Below are 18,873 nucleotides of genomic sequence, written 5' to 3' on the forward strand. Positions count from 1 at the left end.
CATCATTAACTCTTTAATATATTCTATTTTTTAGCCCCATATATCAACCCAATAGTGTGTATGTATTTGTGATACTGTATATGGAATGCCCAAATCATCACCCTAAACAAAGAAAGTGAAATATTACTGACCAGTATCAAAAACTGTTTGTACAAAGACTGGATACATTGTTAGAAAAAAAAAAGAAATCGAGCGAATAATAAATAATTTGGCTCAAATGGAATTAAAAACCTACACAAAATCAGGGTTTCCAAGAAAAAGTAGTTGACGAAGAAACTTCTATTCAAGGGTAGAGAGTTTGGAACTGACTGAGAGACACAAGACAACTTAAGCGGGCTCCAACCCTCGAGATGCCATCTTGAACCCAATTAGCATACAGTTGAACATGTTACATGACTGCATTTTTAATACATAGATTGCAAGGTGAAACATGTTACAGGGGATTACCCAAGTCCTTTGTTACACATCACTAGTGACATTGATTTTCATGGATTTCAATTTTTTTTCTGGAGACAGCTGCAATGAAAACCTCCAATAGGCTTTCATCATAAGGCAAAAAAAAAAAAAACAGATACAGAAATGAGGGAGGGTCATCTTATTATATTGGCAAGACCAGTTAGACAGGTCTAACATAGCCTCAGAATAGTAAGTACATAAGAGCTGGTGTCCCCACCTGGTTGTTCTTGTTTACACTTGGGTGATCAAGTTGGAGTGCAGTTCACTTACATTGTGTTTTGATTCATTTTTTATTCTGTTGGACCTGTCAGTGTGAGCCTGAACCCTGGTCTAATCATGTTGGCTCTATTCTTCCCAGGAACATTCGGCTTGTTGTTGGTGAAGAAGAAATTAATGTAATTCATAATTTAGTTAATTTGACCACAACACATATTTACATAAACTTAGAAGATCCTTCTGTCACCACATATCTCATATCCTGTAATTTTGCTATGTGCAGAGATTGGATTGAGATTGTAGTTCATAAGATTTAAGTAATTTCCATCATTTAATGATGATCCAACCTACAACAAAACTGGCAGGACCTGCAAATCCTGTTTCAAGCATCGGCAAACAACATGTTGGAATACGTTTTGCACCAAATTAGAGTTGTTTAAAAAAGGAAGCAGATGGTCTTGCCAGAGGTCAAGGCTTCCTGTGCGGCCAAAGCATGTTTCAGGAGAGATAACACTGGAATCTCAACTTTGCTTGGACAAACGCTAGAGAGTTCATCCCTGTTGTACTGCTGAGACACCAGTCAGTAAATGGATTCAGATGCTTTCCCACAGTCTTTTGGTTGGTGTTCTTCAAGGACGTTCAGTTGAGCAGCTTCTATGTTTGTGTTTGTTCCAGAGTCCTCAGCTGCTCGTTGATGTTCTTCACTTCCTGCTGTAGACCTGACAACTTAAAACAAGTGAGAATGTTAGGATTCTTTCTGGAATTTTTTTCCACAACCATATGATACAAAGGTAAATAAAACACATCCAATAATCCTTCGGGTGAATGTTAAGTAAGGAAATGTGAAAAACTTCTTGAGTCATCCTTTGGATTCTTTTGACACATATGAACAAGAACCCAAGTATTTTATTTTATTTATTTTTTACATTTTGAATGTGAATTTAACTATTTAAATATGTACTCCATCTGAAAAAGGTTGACTCAGAGTCACCTCTGACCATCTTCATCACAGGCCTCCTCTTACTCTTGGTTGAACTCTTTCTTAAAAAGCATCATCATGCGTTCCCAAACCTTTGATTTGTTTTCATTATCTTCTACTTGAAGTCAATGGATTATTAACCATCATAGTAACAATGTGTTGCAGATCAAGAACCTCTATGACTTGCTCCTTACCTTTCTTTCCATCTGCTGCCTGATGTGAGCAGGGACCTTGGTCAGGTAGTCTGAAGACTCAATTTGAGGCATGATGTCCTGCATCTTGGACAGCAGCTTCTCTCTGCGATGGGCAAGTCGGATAATCTGGTTCTCAGAGTCCACACTGGTCTGGGAGAAAAAGGTCAGGATTAGCAATTATCTGATTGATACTGTAAGGAATTGCTTGGTGCCGATGTCAAATGTGAATGGTTTCATTCAGCTGAAGTTTGTTTCTCTCAGAATTTCACTTTTTATATGTTACTGAGTACACCACACTCACAAGTGTGTTAATTTGCTACCATGGAAAGTGCCTTTTTTTCCAAGACAGCAGCTGTGAGATGCCATTTTCTTCTTGACTCATTTGTTAAGTAAATGCCACCATGTGAGTTAAATGACAATGTAATAATAATAGGTAATATCGACTGTGTGTGATTCGGTTGGGCATATCAACTGGGGGTGTCTTGTGGTTGCTGAAGCCAGTGACATAATTAATTGCTAAATGAAGGAAATGTTAAGTAAGCTTGGGGAGTGCTTGAAATTTATGTATGTGAATTATTTATCGATATGGAGATCATATTTTTTGAACTTTGCGAGGTTTCCCATTGCCATAATGCTTTTCCCAGCCTCTGAACAAATGGCTAACCTTAACCAGAAGTCTGTTTTCAGAAAGGTAGTTCAGTGAAAAGCCTGAGTTGGTTTTCATGGAAGTCAGCAGAAACTCTGGGTTTTCGGTTTTATGAAGCTGGATCAGCAAACCTCTGTGCCAGTTACCAGGGCAACATGGCTGGCAAGCAGGTCTGCCGGAGCGAAACACTGAGATTCCCATGTTGAAGTGCAGATACTACATCCCAGCGTGGAGTGGGTGATCATCAGCCGACTGAATGTTTATATTGTTCCCCAATAAGAGCATGGATGGGAAGCATAACGTTGACTTCCAGAAAATATTATTTTAGATACATTCTGTGTCACACGCAGCATTCAGAGGGGGATGGTCGAAGAAAGTCTGAGCAATAGGAGAAAGAGTAAATTGTCAAGAAAATTTGGTGAAGTCAGTTCAGGAAAGATTTTGTGGTGTGATCAGTCAGTCGTTCAGTCGGACTCAACTCATACCTAACCCGGTATGCAAAGATAAACATCTTCTGGAGAGGCAACCGACAGTCCTGCCTACAGGCTAAAGTATGTATAAACACAAACCTGGACGCCCCTTACCTGTGCATGCAGGTGTACTTGACAAGTGTGGTCGACCAATTCCATAAGGCTACCACTGGGTGGAGGTGGTGACACAAAGTCCTCCCCTCCCTCAGGACAGTAGATGTGGAGGTCAGAGCTTCGGCTCAAAGTCCCAACAGCAGAGGCATAGGTCTTAACAATGCTTGCTTGCGTGGGTGAACACACAACCCACACTGTAACGCAAAAGAACACAGACATGCACAGAGCAGAGCATTGAAACATGTTTCTTGTCATAGAGTTGGTTGTGTGTGCATCAACTGTGATTTCTTACATGCAGGTCTTTCTTTTGTCAGTCCACACTGGGCTCTGAGTGACCGAGCCACTCTGACCACCTCCTGCACCAACTGGAAATCCTGTTCCACCGCAGGGGAGTGGCAGTGTGCCTAATAGGAGCCAGAAAACATCAAAATGTCTGACGGAAACAATTCTTTCTGAGCCCACTTACATAAATACAGGTACTGACATTGTTCATCCAAGCATCCAGTTGCATTGACTTTCTATTCATTTTAATTACCTCTGCCAAGGAGATTATTGTTTGATGATGCTGTTTCGTCAGTTTGTGTTCAAAATAACATAGTTATGAACTTAAAGTTATGAAGAGATTTGGTTTTCATGGAAGTCAGCAGAAACTCCTTTTCGGTTTTATGAAGCCGGATCAGCAAACCTCTGTGTCAGTTACCAGAACCTCTGTGCCAGTTAACAGGGCAACATGGCTGGCAACATGGCTGGCAACATGGCTGGTCTGCTGGAGTGAGTCAATGAGTTTGCCATGTTGAAGCGCAGATACTACAGAGATATCCCAGAGTGGGGGATCATCAGCCGACTGGATGTTTATATTGTTCCCCAATAAGAGCCTGGATGTGAAGCATAACTGTGACTTCCAGAAAATATTGTTTTAGATACATTCTGTGTCACACGCGGCATTCAGAGGAGGATGGTCGAAAAAAGACTGAGCAATAGGAGAAAGAGTAAATTGTCAAGCCGATGAAATGTCCAGGAAATACACAAAGGGGGACAAGGAACAAACGATTGCAGAGGTCTTCAAAAGTCATGGTATTTGTCTTTTCGACTTCACACCTACTTTTTGCTCTGTCAAACAAACCCCTGCCTCCATCATACTTGAGATGTCACACAGAGCTCGAAACACATCATATGGGTGTTCTGAGATGCAATATTGCCTACTCTGCACTTACGCCTGTATGTGGTCATCACATAATCACATAATCAATCAGAAAGTGGTGGATTTCTGGTGTCTTCAACTACAAATGAGACAGTACCAGCTGAGCGGCGCGGGGGTATGGCTGCACACACAGGCTGGTGTCAGTCATCGCTCCATTTCTGAGCATCTGGAGTCTCTGCCACAACTCTTCAGTGAGGAAGGGCATGAAGGGGGAGAGCAGGGCCAGGGAAGCAGACACACAGTGGTAGAGAACTGAGCCGGCTGCTCTCCGTGGCTCAGTATCTTTTCCAACACTGAGCACTGGTTTCACACACTCCTGAATAAAGACAGCAACATTAGAGTGATATAATATTCCACCAACATGGTAGATCATCGTCATCGTCCTCACCAAGTAGATGTCACACAAGTTGTTCACCCAGAATGAGTGAAGAGCAGATGTGACCAAGTGCAGCTCATACTTCTCAAAACTGTGCTCGCACTGCGCCACAGTGCTGTAAAGGCGGGAGCAGATCCAGCGATCCATCGCGCTCGCAGGAGACAGCTGATGTAGTTACAGGAGAGAGGGAGAAAAGAATGTTGACAAGTCCTTCCCCCAAGAACCCCATGTCACACTTCTGTAAAACAATTCTAAACTGTGTAATAAATGTCTGAAAATGGTCAAAATATTTTTGCAGTATTCTGGAAAAAAAATCATGTTATCTTGTTATCAAATATTTTATTTTAGTACACAAATTTCACCATCTGTTGGCTGTTCAAAACTTACTGAACAGGACATTTTGTTAATCAAAAATGGAAGTGTAAACATTCCAACTTCAAACATTTCTGCATTTAGAAAGCAATATGCAAATGATTGTCGTGAGAGTGACTCATTTTTGCTGTGACACTGTGTGAGATGGGAAACAGCACAGCAGATTTAAGGAAACACAGGATGAAGAGGATCTTCCGCTGTCAGTCAGAGAAAACATGAAAACAGCAGGATAGTCAAAATACAAAGGGATTTTACCTCCTCTAGAGTCCCAGCTGGTACTTGATTGTTGCCTAGTGCTTGCAGTGTGAACCGGACCGTCTGCCACATTTTGTTACAGAAGTGCCTGCAGCTCAGCACTTGAGAAATGGACAGACTGATATCCTCTCCTGAGGGGAAGCACAGAAAGAGTGAGTGGTGAGAATTTTAGGACTCGCACAGATACGATTCTATACACTGGATAAATATTTTGCTCACACTTAAGTGATAGAACAAGAACAATCTACAGTATATATTTACTAAAATATTTTTATGTGTGGATGCATCTCCAGTGATATGCAGATGTTTTAGAGTGGGTTGTATTGTCTGCACAAACAATTCCAGGTGTGTTGTTTTATATGATGATTAAAAGACGATGAGGGATTTACATGATTTACATTTACATGATGCGTGTCATAGTTCTTGTTTCAGAGATAGTTGACTTAAGGGTCCCAGTCATTGTTCTTAAATGATTTGACAAACAAAGCACAGGTAAAAAACAATGCATAGGAGTTGGTACATGTATTTACAGCAAAATTCATGAGAGATTTCACGAGTAATTTAACAACAATATGATCCATTATAGTGGACAAGACATGTTGAAATGGTGCAAAAATAAATTTAAAAAAAAATTGCTAAATGGTGGATGGGGATGCCAACTCAAACAAACCATATCCTTCATCCATCCTGTTGCAAATTAAAATACATCGAAAGACGTGGAGTTACATTACTGTGACGTTGCAAAATAAATATGAAAAGTTTGAGTCTTAAGAAGATGCATCCTTGAATATGCAAAAAATGTTCACTGACCAGAATCTTGAATTAGAATTGATAGAATTATAATTGATTGTTACAAAAGTATCTAAAAAACAGTACTTCATAAAAATGCAAAATAAAGGAATCATGTACTAGAAAAATGTGGAATCTGAAATGATATAGTCAGTGATTTTCAATGGAATGTTTTGGGATTGCACATGGCCTTCAGGGCAATTAAAAGAACAATATTGAAATGTCTTTTTTTTTTTAAATAAAAGAGTAAGTGAAGTTACTAACCCTGCATCTTGTGAGAGCAAAGGGCAAATCTTAGAGCATCTGCACCACACTGCGGGATCCCAGTGGGGAAGTCTTTCCTCTGTGTGAAGTGAAGAAAAAACTAATGTTAAAGATACTTGGAGTGCAAACAAGACGTGAGAAAAATGGAGCCAACCTGAGCTTCCATGGCAACCATCTGTTCTCGGGGGTCCAGGTTTCCCTGCTTAACCTTTTGCTCTAGTCTCTGTGAGAGAAAAATAGATGCAACACTTTAGCCAACATGCCTTTACTTTATTAGTTATGATTAATTTTCAATATCACACAGAGAATATTGTTTACAAAATTTACGTATTTAGTTCATTTAAGTCCTGAAGAATATGATTTCAGCATGTTGAGTGGCTTTGAAACACATAACCGCTCATAAAAATTTTGGTAAGATTTTTTTTGCAGCATCAACACTACCTTAATATGAAACTATGTTACTCCCTAAACAAGGTGATTTCAGGTGAGCAGTGTTTCATGTCGTTGGTCTCTCCATAACAGAAAACGTAACACCTATTAAAAAACACTATTTAAAAACACACAACATGTTATGTGTCACAAAAATGAATGACAAATATTTGTCATTCATTATTAACCTTCTCAATTCTATTAACCTTCTGGTCTCCCTGACATAGTCTCGAAACCGTTCTCTGAAATACTGGTTTCTAAACTTGTTCTTCCAAGTCACTCCCAAGAAAAATCTGAGCATCTTCATGCAATTTCAAAATGACACACTGACTCCCCTTGTCTCCTCTTTTACCAAAACCTACATTGTTTTTTCACAAATCACTGTAATCATTTTATTAATTCCAAAACTATTAGTGCTTAACTATGAAAGAAGCATCACATTCACTGCAATAATGCAGCACATGTGCGCTCCAGTCAGGGGGATTCTGATGATGACAGGGATACAAAAGTTAATTGAGCAGCAGTTTTCTTTTATTTACATCCAATGGGATGATCGTGTAAATGTCCACTGACCCTTATAACAGTCTTTAGGAAAGACAAATGTGTGTCCCTTCTCTGTCACAAACACTTCTTCTTTCAGGAAAACATCGATAGATCGGAGTTTTAAAAAAATGTTTCAAGGCATGGCACACTTGGTTCAGTGGAAAAATCCAGAGGCACGCCACCAAAAGAACCTCGGCCAAAGCACACTTGTACTTAAAGTTGTACAGAAACTGTAGCTACTGACAATCGGTTGTTATTTTGCCATGCTATTTGCAGAAACAAATTGCAGAAATGTATTTGTGTCAAATGTCTCCGAAAAGGGGCAGGCAATATGGCAAAATATATCATGATTTATTTATTTATTTTTCTTTAAATAACTGTTGATGTTATCACTTCTCTTTTGCATGATTTTATTGTAGCTTCCAGACAAATGCTATGTATTCTTTGCCAGAACTTGCTTCATCAAAAATAACAATTCTTCCTCTCTTCGCATTTTGGAGCGCATTTATTTTGTTATGCATTTAGTTTTTCACCAACTTCTAAACCACAAAGCAAACTTTGACAGTATATGAGAATCAAAGTTTTGAAGTGAGATGTTACGTTAGCCGTAGCCAGGCAGTCTTTGGGGTTGTGGGTCTGATGTGAAACACTCCATCGTTTTGTCGTGAAGATGTGTGGGGAAATTAGAGGCACATCAGGTTTAAAAAACAGCTGGAAGTTGTGTATTTGACCTGCTTATTTGCTGTGAGTGTGTGGGAAGAGGAACAACGCGCACCACTGCACTGCTTTGACTGACGGGCGACTCAGCGCATCAACATGCTGTAGCTTGACAGTATAGTCTATAGTCAGAATGTGAGCGAATCGAAGTGATCTCCTCACGTTGGTAGAATGTCAACACATTCTCATTGTTCATAATTTAATGCCATCATACGGCCCACCTCTATCTCCGGACAAATGAGGTAAAAACTGGATCATTTTCCCACGGAACACCGGTAGAAAAACACTGGTTTAGATGTTGTGCAGATATAAGTGCTATATTTAAAATAAACAGTATGAAAAGCTTTCAGTCAGATTTGCAACCTACCTCCAGAGAGACTCCGTGGATGACATCTAATGGGTCAATGACGTTTCCCAGAGATTTACTCATTTTCCTGCCATGCTTATCCCTCACCAGAGAATGAAGCAGAACCTGGGAAGAAAAATTGGCAGCAATTGACCTTCAGTTTATCGTACGGGTCCTGTGCCTTAATCTACTCCAAATTCTGTTGAATGTTTTTCATCATAAATCGCTGCCACATCATTTCATTCACTTGCACTGAGGTCAGTCACTTAAGCCTCATGCAAGTTAGTCATAGAAGTTTATTTCAATCCCACATCAAACATGCAACGACTCTTCCATCAACTTGATCTGAGGGATCGAAAAGGAGCAGAGAGAAGGACAGTTCAACTGTTCAACAGTGCAACTCAACTTTTCACATTTCACTAACTGTACAGTGTTTTATGCAAACTATTTGCCAATGAAGAAATAATGGAGCACATTAGATGAGAAATCATCACCCCTCTATAAGTACTGTATAGTTGCATGGCATGGCTGTAATTACTATACCTGCTTAAAAGGCAGTTGGCCAGTCAGCTCTGTGCCCAGCATGACCATTCTTGCCACCCAGAAGAAAATGAGGTCACTACCTGTCTCCAGGAGAGAGTTTGGATAGAAGTGCTGAAGGTCTGGAGTCTGCAGGACGATGATAGAGATGGTCAAACCTGACAAATTGATGCAGGATGTTGAACACTCCCTGGTACCTGTTGAGGCCAGCCCAGCATTGCAAAGGGAAAAAGCGCAGAGGAGAACCAGGTGTCCAGAACATCTGGGTCTGACACACAAGAAATGCAAACAAAGAAACAGATATTTACTGATAGGGTCACATACTTCTGTTGGCATTTTATTTATAACTTCAGCAGCCAATACACAAATTCTGATCCATGAGAAAAGAACTAACACGCATGTGGTTCATTCACATTCCAATAATGACTTTAGCAGCAACAACAGGTTAATTTTCAACTTTAAATATAAAAAAGGAGGTTAATCACACAGCGTTACCTTGGGTAAGGATGACCTCATCCTGCGTCACCCCATATTTGACAGAGGCTCTGTGTCGGGCCTCATCCTCACTCCTTCCCCAAACCCACTGCTCCTATAAAACGCAGAAGGACATTCAGCACCAAACTACCCCATTTGGATGAGATCCACCAGATGGTGCCACACCTCTTTTTGTCCCGGACTATTAGCTAGATGTACTGTGTATGCAGGTATCTGATGTCCCCACCAGAGCTGCCTTGATATGCACCAATCACTGACGAACAAAAGAAGTAAGTGACATGATGGCATAAGTACAGTATTAGAACTGCTGCACACATATGTGAAAAAGCAGACATACTTGATGTTGGACAACCAATTCCTCCAGGTCTTGGTATAAAAGTGAGGGATGATTTCCAGCTGACCCTCCTCGACAGCCTGATGACATGGCAAAGACATCACATCACCTACTTATAGTACTACTTGCTCAATTACTTTTAATGAGTAGAGCCACTGACAAAAACTAATATGTTCATTCACTCCTTTTAACTTTGTAAGAAAGAAAGCAGATATACAGAGACAGCCGGGAGGTGTCTGTATAACAGCTGTGTAAGCCTGAAACTGGCAACATGCAAGATTACCACAGAAGACACCAACGTGTCAAGATCAAAGACTTAAAGCAACACACTTTGAAAACAGAAAAGTGGCAAAATAAATAAGGAACTAACAGGCAGATATTGGAATCGATCTGCGATATGATTTAAATACAGAAAAGCTAAACAAAAAACATTACTGAAAGCCATATTCACTGAAGAATTAGAAATCTGCATTAGGCAAGGTGATGATACTCAAACCTATGTTTCAGTGATAGCTATGAAGACAACAACACGGAGAAGAACTACACATCCACAGTCATTCAGTGAGCATCAGTCAATAAGCTTGATTTAACCATCATTGATGATGTGTTTCAGGGAAAGGCAGCACTCGTTTACGCTGACATTTTGGACACTTTTCTTATTCCTGTTGATTGAAAGGATGATTTGGGGCAAAGACATCACTTTTCAAGATGATGAATAATCGTCAAAAAGCAAAAACTATCCGTGAAGATCTCAAATCTGAGAGAGGAAACTGGTCCATGCCTGACCTGGCTCCCACTGGACCAGCAGATCTACAGTTTTTTTTTCCTCCACTACCACCACTACATCAGTGCTTCTTAAGTTCAGACAGTTGAGATTTTAATTTTAAGATCTGTTTTTTTTTCCTACAACATGTAATAACTGAAGAAACTTCCTCCTAAACAAGTGCGAACATTTTTTGCCATGCACTACAACAGAACCACATCTGTGAGAGGAGCTGCTTTGTTGACGCGTATCAAATGATATTTTTTTCTGTTTCCGAAGAACTGAGGGCTGACTTACCTGGATAGATTTTTGAGCCATTTCCTTACTGCATACAAACCACTGTCTTTTCAGAAGAGGCTCCACAATGTCCCCTGAGCGACTGAGGCAATGACAGAAGAAAATGTCAAATGTTCTGCCTCTCTGAGTCAGAAACAACACAGTTTTTCTTCTGAGCAGACAGATGTTCAAAAGCATTCATTCTGTCTACCATTGGCTGATACACCATTCTGAAAAGACCCAGGTACGCTCCTGAAAATATGAAAATCTCAATATGTGGCTATATTGAAAAATGATGTCAACAATGGCAACCTCTCATATTGTGCTTGCGAAAAAAACACCAGTATTTGTTAATATTTCAAATATGATTGGTTATATAGCAAGTAGGAGTATAATTTTGGGGAAAGCCGCAAATGACAGTCAGTGAGAGGCCAGTCCATGCGTGATGACACTTTTTGCCAAGGACGGGTCGATTAATTACCCTAAGGTGGACATGCAACATTCTGAAACTCTTGTAAAGAGCAACTTTGAGTGAAAATATTTGAGTGCTAAAGGAAAGGTGCCTCACAGATGTGTCAGCCATGGCCAAGTACTTGTGTTAAGAGTAATGAATTATGAGTTGCTCGGTTTATCTGTATGGCCTATGAAACACTGAAGAAAACATCTATTGATACATTTGTAAATTTTTGCTCCATATTTTATTGTTCTATCCCACAGAGTCACCATAGACTTTGTTCTCTTCAAAACGACAGAAGATGCCATGACCTAGACACTCCTTTACCTGCAGATAGGTAAGCTCATTGTATGATCCTTCTGCCCTCTGAACAGATTTTTCTCCACAAGTGCATCCACAATCATACGCCTTGCATCAAACCGCTTCACACCCTTTAAACAAGAAACATTTTTTAAAATTAATTATATAAAAAAATGATTGTATTTTTGTGCTCAAACTTTAACTCATGTCACAGAGAGTCAAAACAGGAGCACTATTTAGGTATGAGGTTTCAAGAGGTGATGACGAAAGTATGATGTGACACTTCAAAAAACTCATCGCTGATTAAAAGAAAACAATAATATAAAAAGATCATAGAATATGAAATACGATCATACTTTAAGTCATAGATCCAAATCGAGAAGATGACTTAAAATACTAAGGTAATAGTAATGGCACCTCCAGCCAGTGTCCGCAGTCCGGTGTCATTCTCCCATCTCCTCCAATCACAGTGAATCGGGGCAGTTTATGACTCTGTGACAGCTGGAAGTCAGTGTGGTCATGAGCAGGAGTCAGCTTCACTGCACCTAAGGTCAAGCCACAACATGTCTGCTACTGATGAGAGCATCTAAGAGGTAAAATGTCATCACCTGTTCCAAGTTGCATGTCCACCGTTGTGTCTGTGATGATTGGCAATAATCTGCCGGTGAAGGGGTGTCTGCACATCAGGCCATGAATGTCCTGGAACAAAGTTTCATACAAGTCTGGTCATGGTTGTTTACGAGTCTATCACACGAATCTAACAACCGGTTTACGTTTGGTCGCGTTCATGAAATTAAGCCTAGGTGTGTCTGTATCTGCCATTTAGCTCATCTGCAGATAACAAAGCAGCAATCATGTGAGTGCACGATGGTTGTGCTTATTTGCCCACCCAAATCGACACCGTACATAATAAACTTTTCCCCCTGAAATTCTAAACAAGGCAGACAGCAACAGTACTTTCATAAACAGCAGGGAAGATCATATGCCTCCATCGACCCTGGCACAAGACTACATGGACAGAGTCAGGATAACAGCATTACTTCCTCATGGTCGACGCTGGAGCACTGAGGGCACCTATTCAGCCCCTGCCCTACAACATCAAACATCACTACGACTTCACTACAACTGCAAAAACACAAATGTAATATATACACATAATTCTTCATGGAATACAGTTTTCTCATGCTTGTTTTAGCGAAATACTGTGATGTAAACAGTCAAAAACAAGCAATTGTTTTTTTACATTTATTTATTAATTTTCAAAAATTGTGACTGACTGAAGTTACTGTCCAAATATCAACTTACCTTGTAACGAGAATCATCAGGATGTACAGCGACAGCCACGTCCCCTATCATGGTCTCAGGACGAGTGGTAGAAACTGACACCTCTCCACCTGACCACGTGAGAGAACCACAATAACAATGCTCAACTCTTTTATTCTCTGACTGTCCTCACAACAGATATTGTGACTTTCTTGCTTTTCTGTTGCTCATCAAGAAATTTGCCAGGTATACAAACACATCAGTAACAGATGAAAAAGGAACTCAATTTATTGAAGATTAGTTTGAGGTTCAGTTGCTGGTGTTCCAAAGTCATTCCTATTATGAAAAGATTAAACATTCATTTATAACGGATTGAACAACATCTACAACAGAAAGTATTTAGTACAAGCTACGTGTTCATTTTCTACTAAACATTGAGGTGATCTGTGACAATTTGAGCTACTTGAAGGATCAGACAGGGGACATAGGTAAAAGTTCATTTCAGCGTACATTGAGGAAAACACTGATTGAGGGCACAAAGACAAATACAAAAGAAATCACAGTTGCCTCAAGCAGGAGTCGAATTGTGGCCCCCGTACTGTGAGGCTACACTGCTGTTACCTGCTCCTTGAGTTCAACATATCTACTATGTCCCTGAAATTTTGACAGGTCGCAACTACTGACACGTGGGGAAAAACTTTGACTCACAGATTTGTTTTAACTGCTATGGATGTCAAATTGAATCAAGCAAATATGTTTGGTGATTGAAATGTTGATTTCTTATCAAATGAAACTGTGATTATGGGAAACTTTTGTTTTGTGACTTTGAATTTACTTGAGTCGAGAAACAAATACTCACTATGATCTTCAAGAGGGTAAGCGAAGGTGATCATGGTCCCAAACTCCACTTTGTCTTCATACCCAGGAACATTGAGCATTGTGGGGACTGATAGCTCTTTGTAGTCCACCTGAAGGAGACATAGCGCAACCACAGATGGTAAGGAGCTCAGATTAACATAGATGACTGAACTAATGTGAATTGTGTTTATGATGGACAAAACATACGAAGAACATTAAGAAGGAGAGATGTATCAAGCTCCACCCAGGGTTATTGGCTGTCAGTTACATGGTTCAATCAGTAGCAGGGACTTGCCAGAGATCTGACCCACACTCACACTGTTTTACAATTTTGTGCATAATTCATTTACTTTGAGTCACAGCGAGTGGAACATTTGACTTGTACATAGTTATTAATTATGACTTGGTGCAACACTGTCTACCTGGCTGTGGCCACAACAGTGATTACCTCAATATCAGAGATAGCTGACTCCAGCGCACAGCTCCAGTTGACCAGACTCTCTGAGCGATAGATGAGTCCAGCATCACATAGACGTACAAAGGCTTCCGTCACAGCCCTGCTGTACGCCTTAACATCAATATGGACAAAAAAAATCATAATTAACAGCAAAGAAACTTAAACAGAAAGTGAAGTAACACAGAAACTACAAAAAAGCAGAATGAATATCCATAAAGTAAAGCCCATCCTGTGCATATTCTAAACCAGGGGAGATCAAACTGGTCCCAGAAGGGCTGTGGAGGAGCATGTTTTAGTTTCAACCCAAGTAGCAATCAGGTGATTATCAGTCTGGTGCTGCTTGTTTCAGCTGAACCCGGATTGGTTAAACTGTGTGTATTAGATTGGCTGGACACGGATGCTTTAAACTAAGAATCAACTTCTGTGAGTAGGAGTGTGTTCAGAAGACTCAACACATTACATGAGTATTGATATATATGAAAGGGGAGTATGGCATGCCCATCAAAACATTGTGCTGCTGGGGCAAAAAAATAAAAAATAAATAATCAGCAACACTTGGTCACATAGACACAGGATTCCATCCAGACAGTATCTTGGAAGCCTTTTGCCTCGTAGGCACTGCTTTCAGAATACGCATACATTCAACTACAATTTGGTACAGACGTAGCATACATGATTTTTGTTCGTGTTTTTGTGTACGAAAAAAAATTATAATATCATATAATATAATATCTTATTAATAACAGACCAATGGTATGCTGTTGTTCATCATACAGTTATCTGTATGGAACTATGATATTATATTATTGAGAACTGTCAGCACCATCATTGACTTTCACGTAAAGAGTCTCAGTATCTTTCATAACTGCTTTGTTTTGGCTTTGGCTGTAAGTGACAGAGGTGAACTGAAAACATTTAATAGAGACACTTGACCTTTACACATCCTGCACATCTGACACAGATGTACTCTATATACCACCTTCATATGTTTCTTTCGATGAGTTGCGAAAACATTTAATTGATGCATCTTTAATTTGTTCACTAAGCCGTTTAGTAATCTGGCTAGCACCGCCGCCTTCAGCCCACCTGCATGTCATAAAAATTACTTGTTCAAACAAGCTAGCTGTGATCGTTTAATCTCCTAACATATGATGATGACCCAAATTCAACAGACCAATTTTAACATATTCAAGATCATAAAGTACAAAAAGTGGGCCTTACAGGATCCATGGTGAAACAGGCTCGGCTCCAGTCAAGAGAAGCTCCAAGCTTCCTCAGCTGCATGTAGATCTCAGCTCCCTTCCTGAATGAATAGATGAAACATGAACAGAGAGAGAGAGTTTTTTTCTGCATATAAGAGAAGATAGAGGTCTGGGCAGTACAACCCCTTTAATTCCTAAAGTAAATTAAGAGACATGACGCATTTTGTATTTAAATCTATTTTTTAAGAAACTTAAAGGTATAGCATGCAGTTCAGAGTTGGAACATAATACTAGAGAAGCACCCCCCTACCACGTAAATTATCCAACCCATTAGGCCTATTGGTCCCTGATACTGTCTGATATTACCTGGCTTACACCAAGAAAAGTAGCATTTCTTTACTTCTACCACACAACACCAACACATATTATCACCGTCCTCCTTTACGCTGTATTAAAAAGTTTGTCACTGTCGCCCCACCTCTCAGGCTCCTAATAGCTGACCATGAAGTCAACTCACTCTTTCTTCCATTTCCACACCTCCTTTAAGAATTCTTCCCTGGTGAAGTCGCGCCTGCACTTGCCCTGCTGTTGTCTAAGCCTCCTCTCCACGATAGTCTGTTACAAATAAACACAGATGAAGAAAAATATTTGCTTTATTGGATTTACATCTAAGAAATGACAATGGAAGTTGACAAGAATGCATCACAGGAGCAATCTTTTGTTAAATAAAACTTCCACTTTGTAAAAAATAAAGAAATAAAATAATCTAGAATGAAAGGAGAAAGGATAAAAGTATGGCCATAATAATTAATAAAAGGCTGTGACACGCTCAGCTCATACAAACGAAATTAGCAACATTATATATTCATATTAATTCACTACGTTATAAGTGGCTAATGCAAACCTATGTGAGTCCTGTGGAATGAATAAATATGATAAAAACATTCCAGATTGTCAAAAATGTTTAAAAAAAAATGTTTTTTTTATTATATTTGGGAATGTCAATATATTTACAACTTTTTGGAGGAAATGAAAATAAGACAACTAGACAATATTCTATAAAAAAACAATCTCATTAGACCGCAAATTATTTATATTAGGACATTACCTAGAACAACATAAATAAGATAAGAATGAACATATTTTATTAATCTTGCAAAAAAATGTATTTCTGAAATGAGGAAAAATGTTAACAGACCAAAGATAAACCAGTGGATACAAATGATGCTCTATTGTTTACCATTAGAAACAATTACATATATACTAAGAGGGAAGAAAAATACATTTGAAAACATTTGCAGTCCTTTTATATGTAATGTGAAAGATTAAGACTTGGCAGTACACATGAATGGGACTCAAATGCAGTTTCATATATATATATATATATATATATATATATATATATATATGATGTTTCTTGATGCACTTTGTTACTTGGTAAAGACTGCAATCTTTTTGCTGAAGATATTGTCTGAAGTTTGCATGAGAAGCAATGGGGTGGGTGTATTTTGTGTTATTTTGGGTTTATTCAATATTACAAGTTATTTTGTGTCTATGGATTAAAAAAAAAATGTTCTGATAAAAATGTTATGTTGTTACCACAGAATATGTTTTATTCTTCAGTTAATATACACAGTTAACTGTACTTGTGCAATTGGGTCCATATCCAGAAAGCAAAGACAATTAAGATGGATTCTTGGTCACTTAACATCATACTGTTAAAGTTGGTCAACAAAAGCAAGCCTTACCTGTGTTGCAATACCTGCATGATCACAACCAGGAAGCCACAAGACTCTGTGTCCCTGCATCCGCCTCCTGTTGAGTAAAGAAGGCACACACTGTAGATTTTCTTCCTCATCAGCTATGTCCTCTATGCTGTTCCTCACCATCGCACCAGAGCATCTTCCACAGCCACGGTGAGAGCATGACCCAGGTGCAGGGTTCCCGTCACATTAGGAGGAGGGATGCACAGAGAGAACGTTTGATCAACAGCATAGGGGGACTTCTCCTGAACGCACAAGGAAGTACACCTTGTTAATTGTACCCGGTGTGCACATTTCATTAATAAAATTTACATAAACAGTTAACATTTTGCATTTGTTCAGAAAACACATTCATTAACATGAGTTTTGTATGACAATCATGATCTATGCTCTACTTTGCAAATCAGATTCCAACCTTTAGAAAGAAAATTGCAGTTTAGAGCCTTGTCTTAAGAGTCCGCAGGACAAAAACTTCAGGGATTCATGTAAATCAGTCTAATCAGTTTAATACTCCCGAGTTAGCTTGTAGTCCCACTTCTCTGGAATCAATAGTAGAGTTGCTGAAAAAATGCACATTTATAACAATCGGACCGATTTAAATTTGACTAGAACCGGGCAGGGTTTCCGCCAGGATTTTTTTGTGGTGTGCCACATCATTTACATGTAGCAAAACATTGCCAGGTCTGGCTACAGAACATTTGAATTAAGGAGACTAGCTTGAGCATTTGACAAGACATTGGTGATTGTTGTCTAAATGATTGATGATGATAGTTCAACAGTAGACTGAACAATACTTTGATAGGTCAAATAACCACCGGCATAGTAAACAGAAAGACTATCTCACATGCTGGTCCGGGTTGAAGAACTGCTCCTTCTCCCACCACTGGTACCAACTGGACTCCACATACTCCGGACTGTACGAAGGTGGCAGCGGTAAACTGGTATCTGTATCAAGAATAGAGGCTTTGATACTAGAGGTTTAATACTATGGTATAACAAACTTTGTGCCACCAGAATCACCTTTTTTCGTCCCAAGGGGTGTTCCAGCTGTATACAAGATGCTTTCTCTCTCACTCCATTTCAGTGTCTTTTCAGATGCCTGGAAACAAAAACAAATGTATTGTTAAATGGAAGTGCGTTTTTATTAAGCTAGATTTGATTGCAAATGACTCTTAATTCATGGCAATGGAAAGGAATTCCAAATAAGTCATCTACAAGTGGGAAAGCGGAATTTCACTCACGCTGCGCTGTAAAATGGATTTCTCCTTCTCTCTCCTCCGTCTTTGTTTCGCTGCTTGATGTTTTAATTTTGATGAAGTTGAAGCTTCTGACTGTTTGCTGGAGCAGAAGCGATGTAACAGTCTATCAGTCAAGTCAAGACCATGGCGTGACCTCCACATCCTCGAAGACAGTTATCACTGAGAGAGATAAAACTACTTAGGGTTTTTGCAAGAAGGTTACACCTTTGTATTGTTTTCAGTGACTTACTATGCAAGGACAGTACAAATGTCAACCACGACCTTCACCGCAGTTTCAATTACGTCAGTTTGTGTCGGGATGCTCTTGACATCACAGTCCACCAGTGGTGACAAAAATACGATTTTGCTGAAGCGCTGAAATAAAGTAAATGACCTCTGTCCACTCAAAACGTCTTCCGCCCCCCGCACGCCTGTGTCTCTTCTTCTATTGGCTACAAGTTAGTTCAGTAAGAGGGCCCATTACTGCCATCCGCAGGTACGAAAGGTAAAACGCATGTTTACTTTGAAAGACGCAAAATGCAGTTTTACATTTAAACGTTTGG

The 18,873-nt window shown here is 39.4% G+C and overlaps 1 protein-coding gene across 4 annotated transcripts; it reads right to left on the bottom strand.

Annotated features, from left to right (window-relative positions):
* Window positions 1–404: 404 nt before the first annotated feature.
* On the bottom strand, window positions 405–18,827 carry vars2 (valyl-tRNA synthetase 2, mitochondrial). 4 transcript variants are annotated; one of them, XM_053863829.1, is made up of 30 exons: window positions 18,561–18,827; window positions 18,314–18,490; window positions 18,093–18,171; window positions 17,917–18,035; window positions 17,196–17,317; window positions 17,058–17,124; window positions 15,827–15,924; window positions 15,329–15,410; window positions 14,099–14,218; window positions 13,652–13,760; window positions 12,835–12,923; window positions 12,138–12,228; window positions 11,947–12,074; window positions 11,557–11,660; window positions 10,797–10,878; window positions 9,740–9,816; window positions 9,568–9,655; window positions 9,403–9,490; window positions 9,105–9,175; window positions 8,911–9,036; window positions 8,389–8,493; window positions 6,487–6,555; window positions 6,333–6,411; window positions 5,280–5,410; window positions 4,665–4,817; window positions 4,374–4,592; window positions 3,368–3,479; window positions 3,076–3,269; window positions 1,846–1,995; window positions 405–1,398 (listed from the first exon to the last, which is right to left on the bottom strand). In XM_053863829.1, exons 2-30 carry the CDS (start codon window positions 18,470–18,472, stop codon window positions 1,327–1,329), a joined length of 3,183 nt encoding a protein of 1,060 aa, XP_053719804.1. In that variant the 5' UTR covers window positions 18,473–18,490; window positions 18,561–18,827; the 3' UTR covers window positions 405–1,326. The 4 variants fall into 4 exon arrangements, with proteins under 4 accessions (XP_053719804.1, XP_053719802.1, XP_053719806.1 ...); XM_053863827.1 differs by having other exon boundaries at window positions 406–1,398; window positions 9,403–9,496; XM_053863830.1 differs by having other exon boundaries at window positions 407–1,398; window positions 9,403–9,496; window positions 17,917–18,017.
* Window positions 18,828–18,873: the final 46 nt, after the last annotated feature.

This window comes from Synchiropus splendidus, chromosome 4 (assembly GCF_027744825.2).
Source record: "Synchiropus splendidus isolate RoL2022-P1 chromosome 4, RoL_Sspl_1.0, whole genome shotgun sequence".
NCBI lineage: Eukaryota > Metazoa > Chordata > Actinopteri > Syngnathiformes > Callionymidae > Synchiropus > Synchiropus splendidus.

Excerpts from the sequence above, each read along its gene's own strand:
- vars2 (XM_053863827.1), bottom strand. The coding sequence starts at position 18,472 with ATGTGGAGGTCACGCCATGGTCTTGACTTGACTGATAGACTGTTACAT. Across the intron at positions 5,411-6,332 it reads TTGCTCTCACAAGATGCAGG|GAGAGGATATCAGTCTGTCC; the intron begins GTTAGTAACTTC and ends GCTTCCCCTCAG. Across the intron at positions 1,996-3,075 it reads AAGTACACCTGCATGCACAG|ACCAGTGTGGACTCTGAGAA; the intron begins GTAAGGGGCGTC and ends TTTTTCTCCCAG.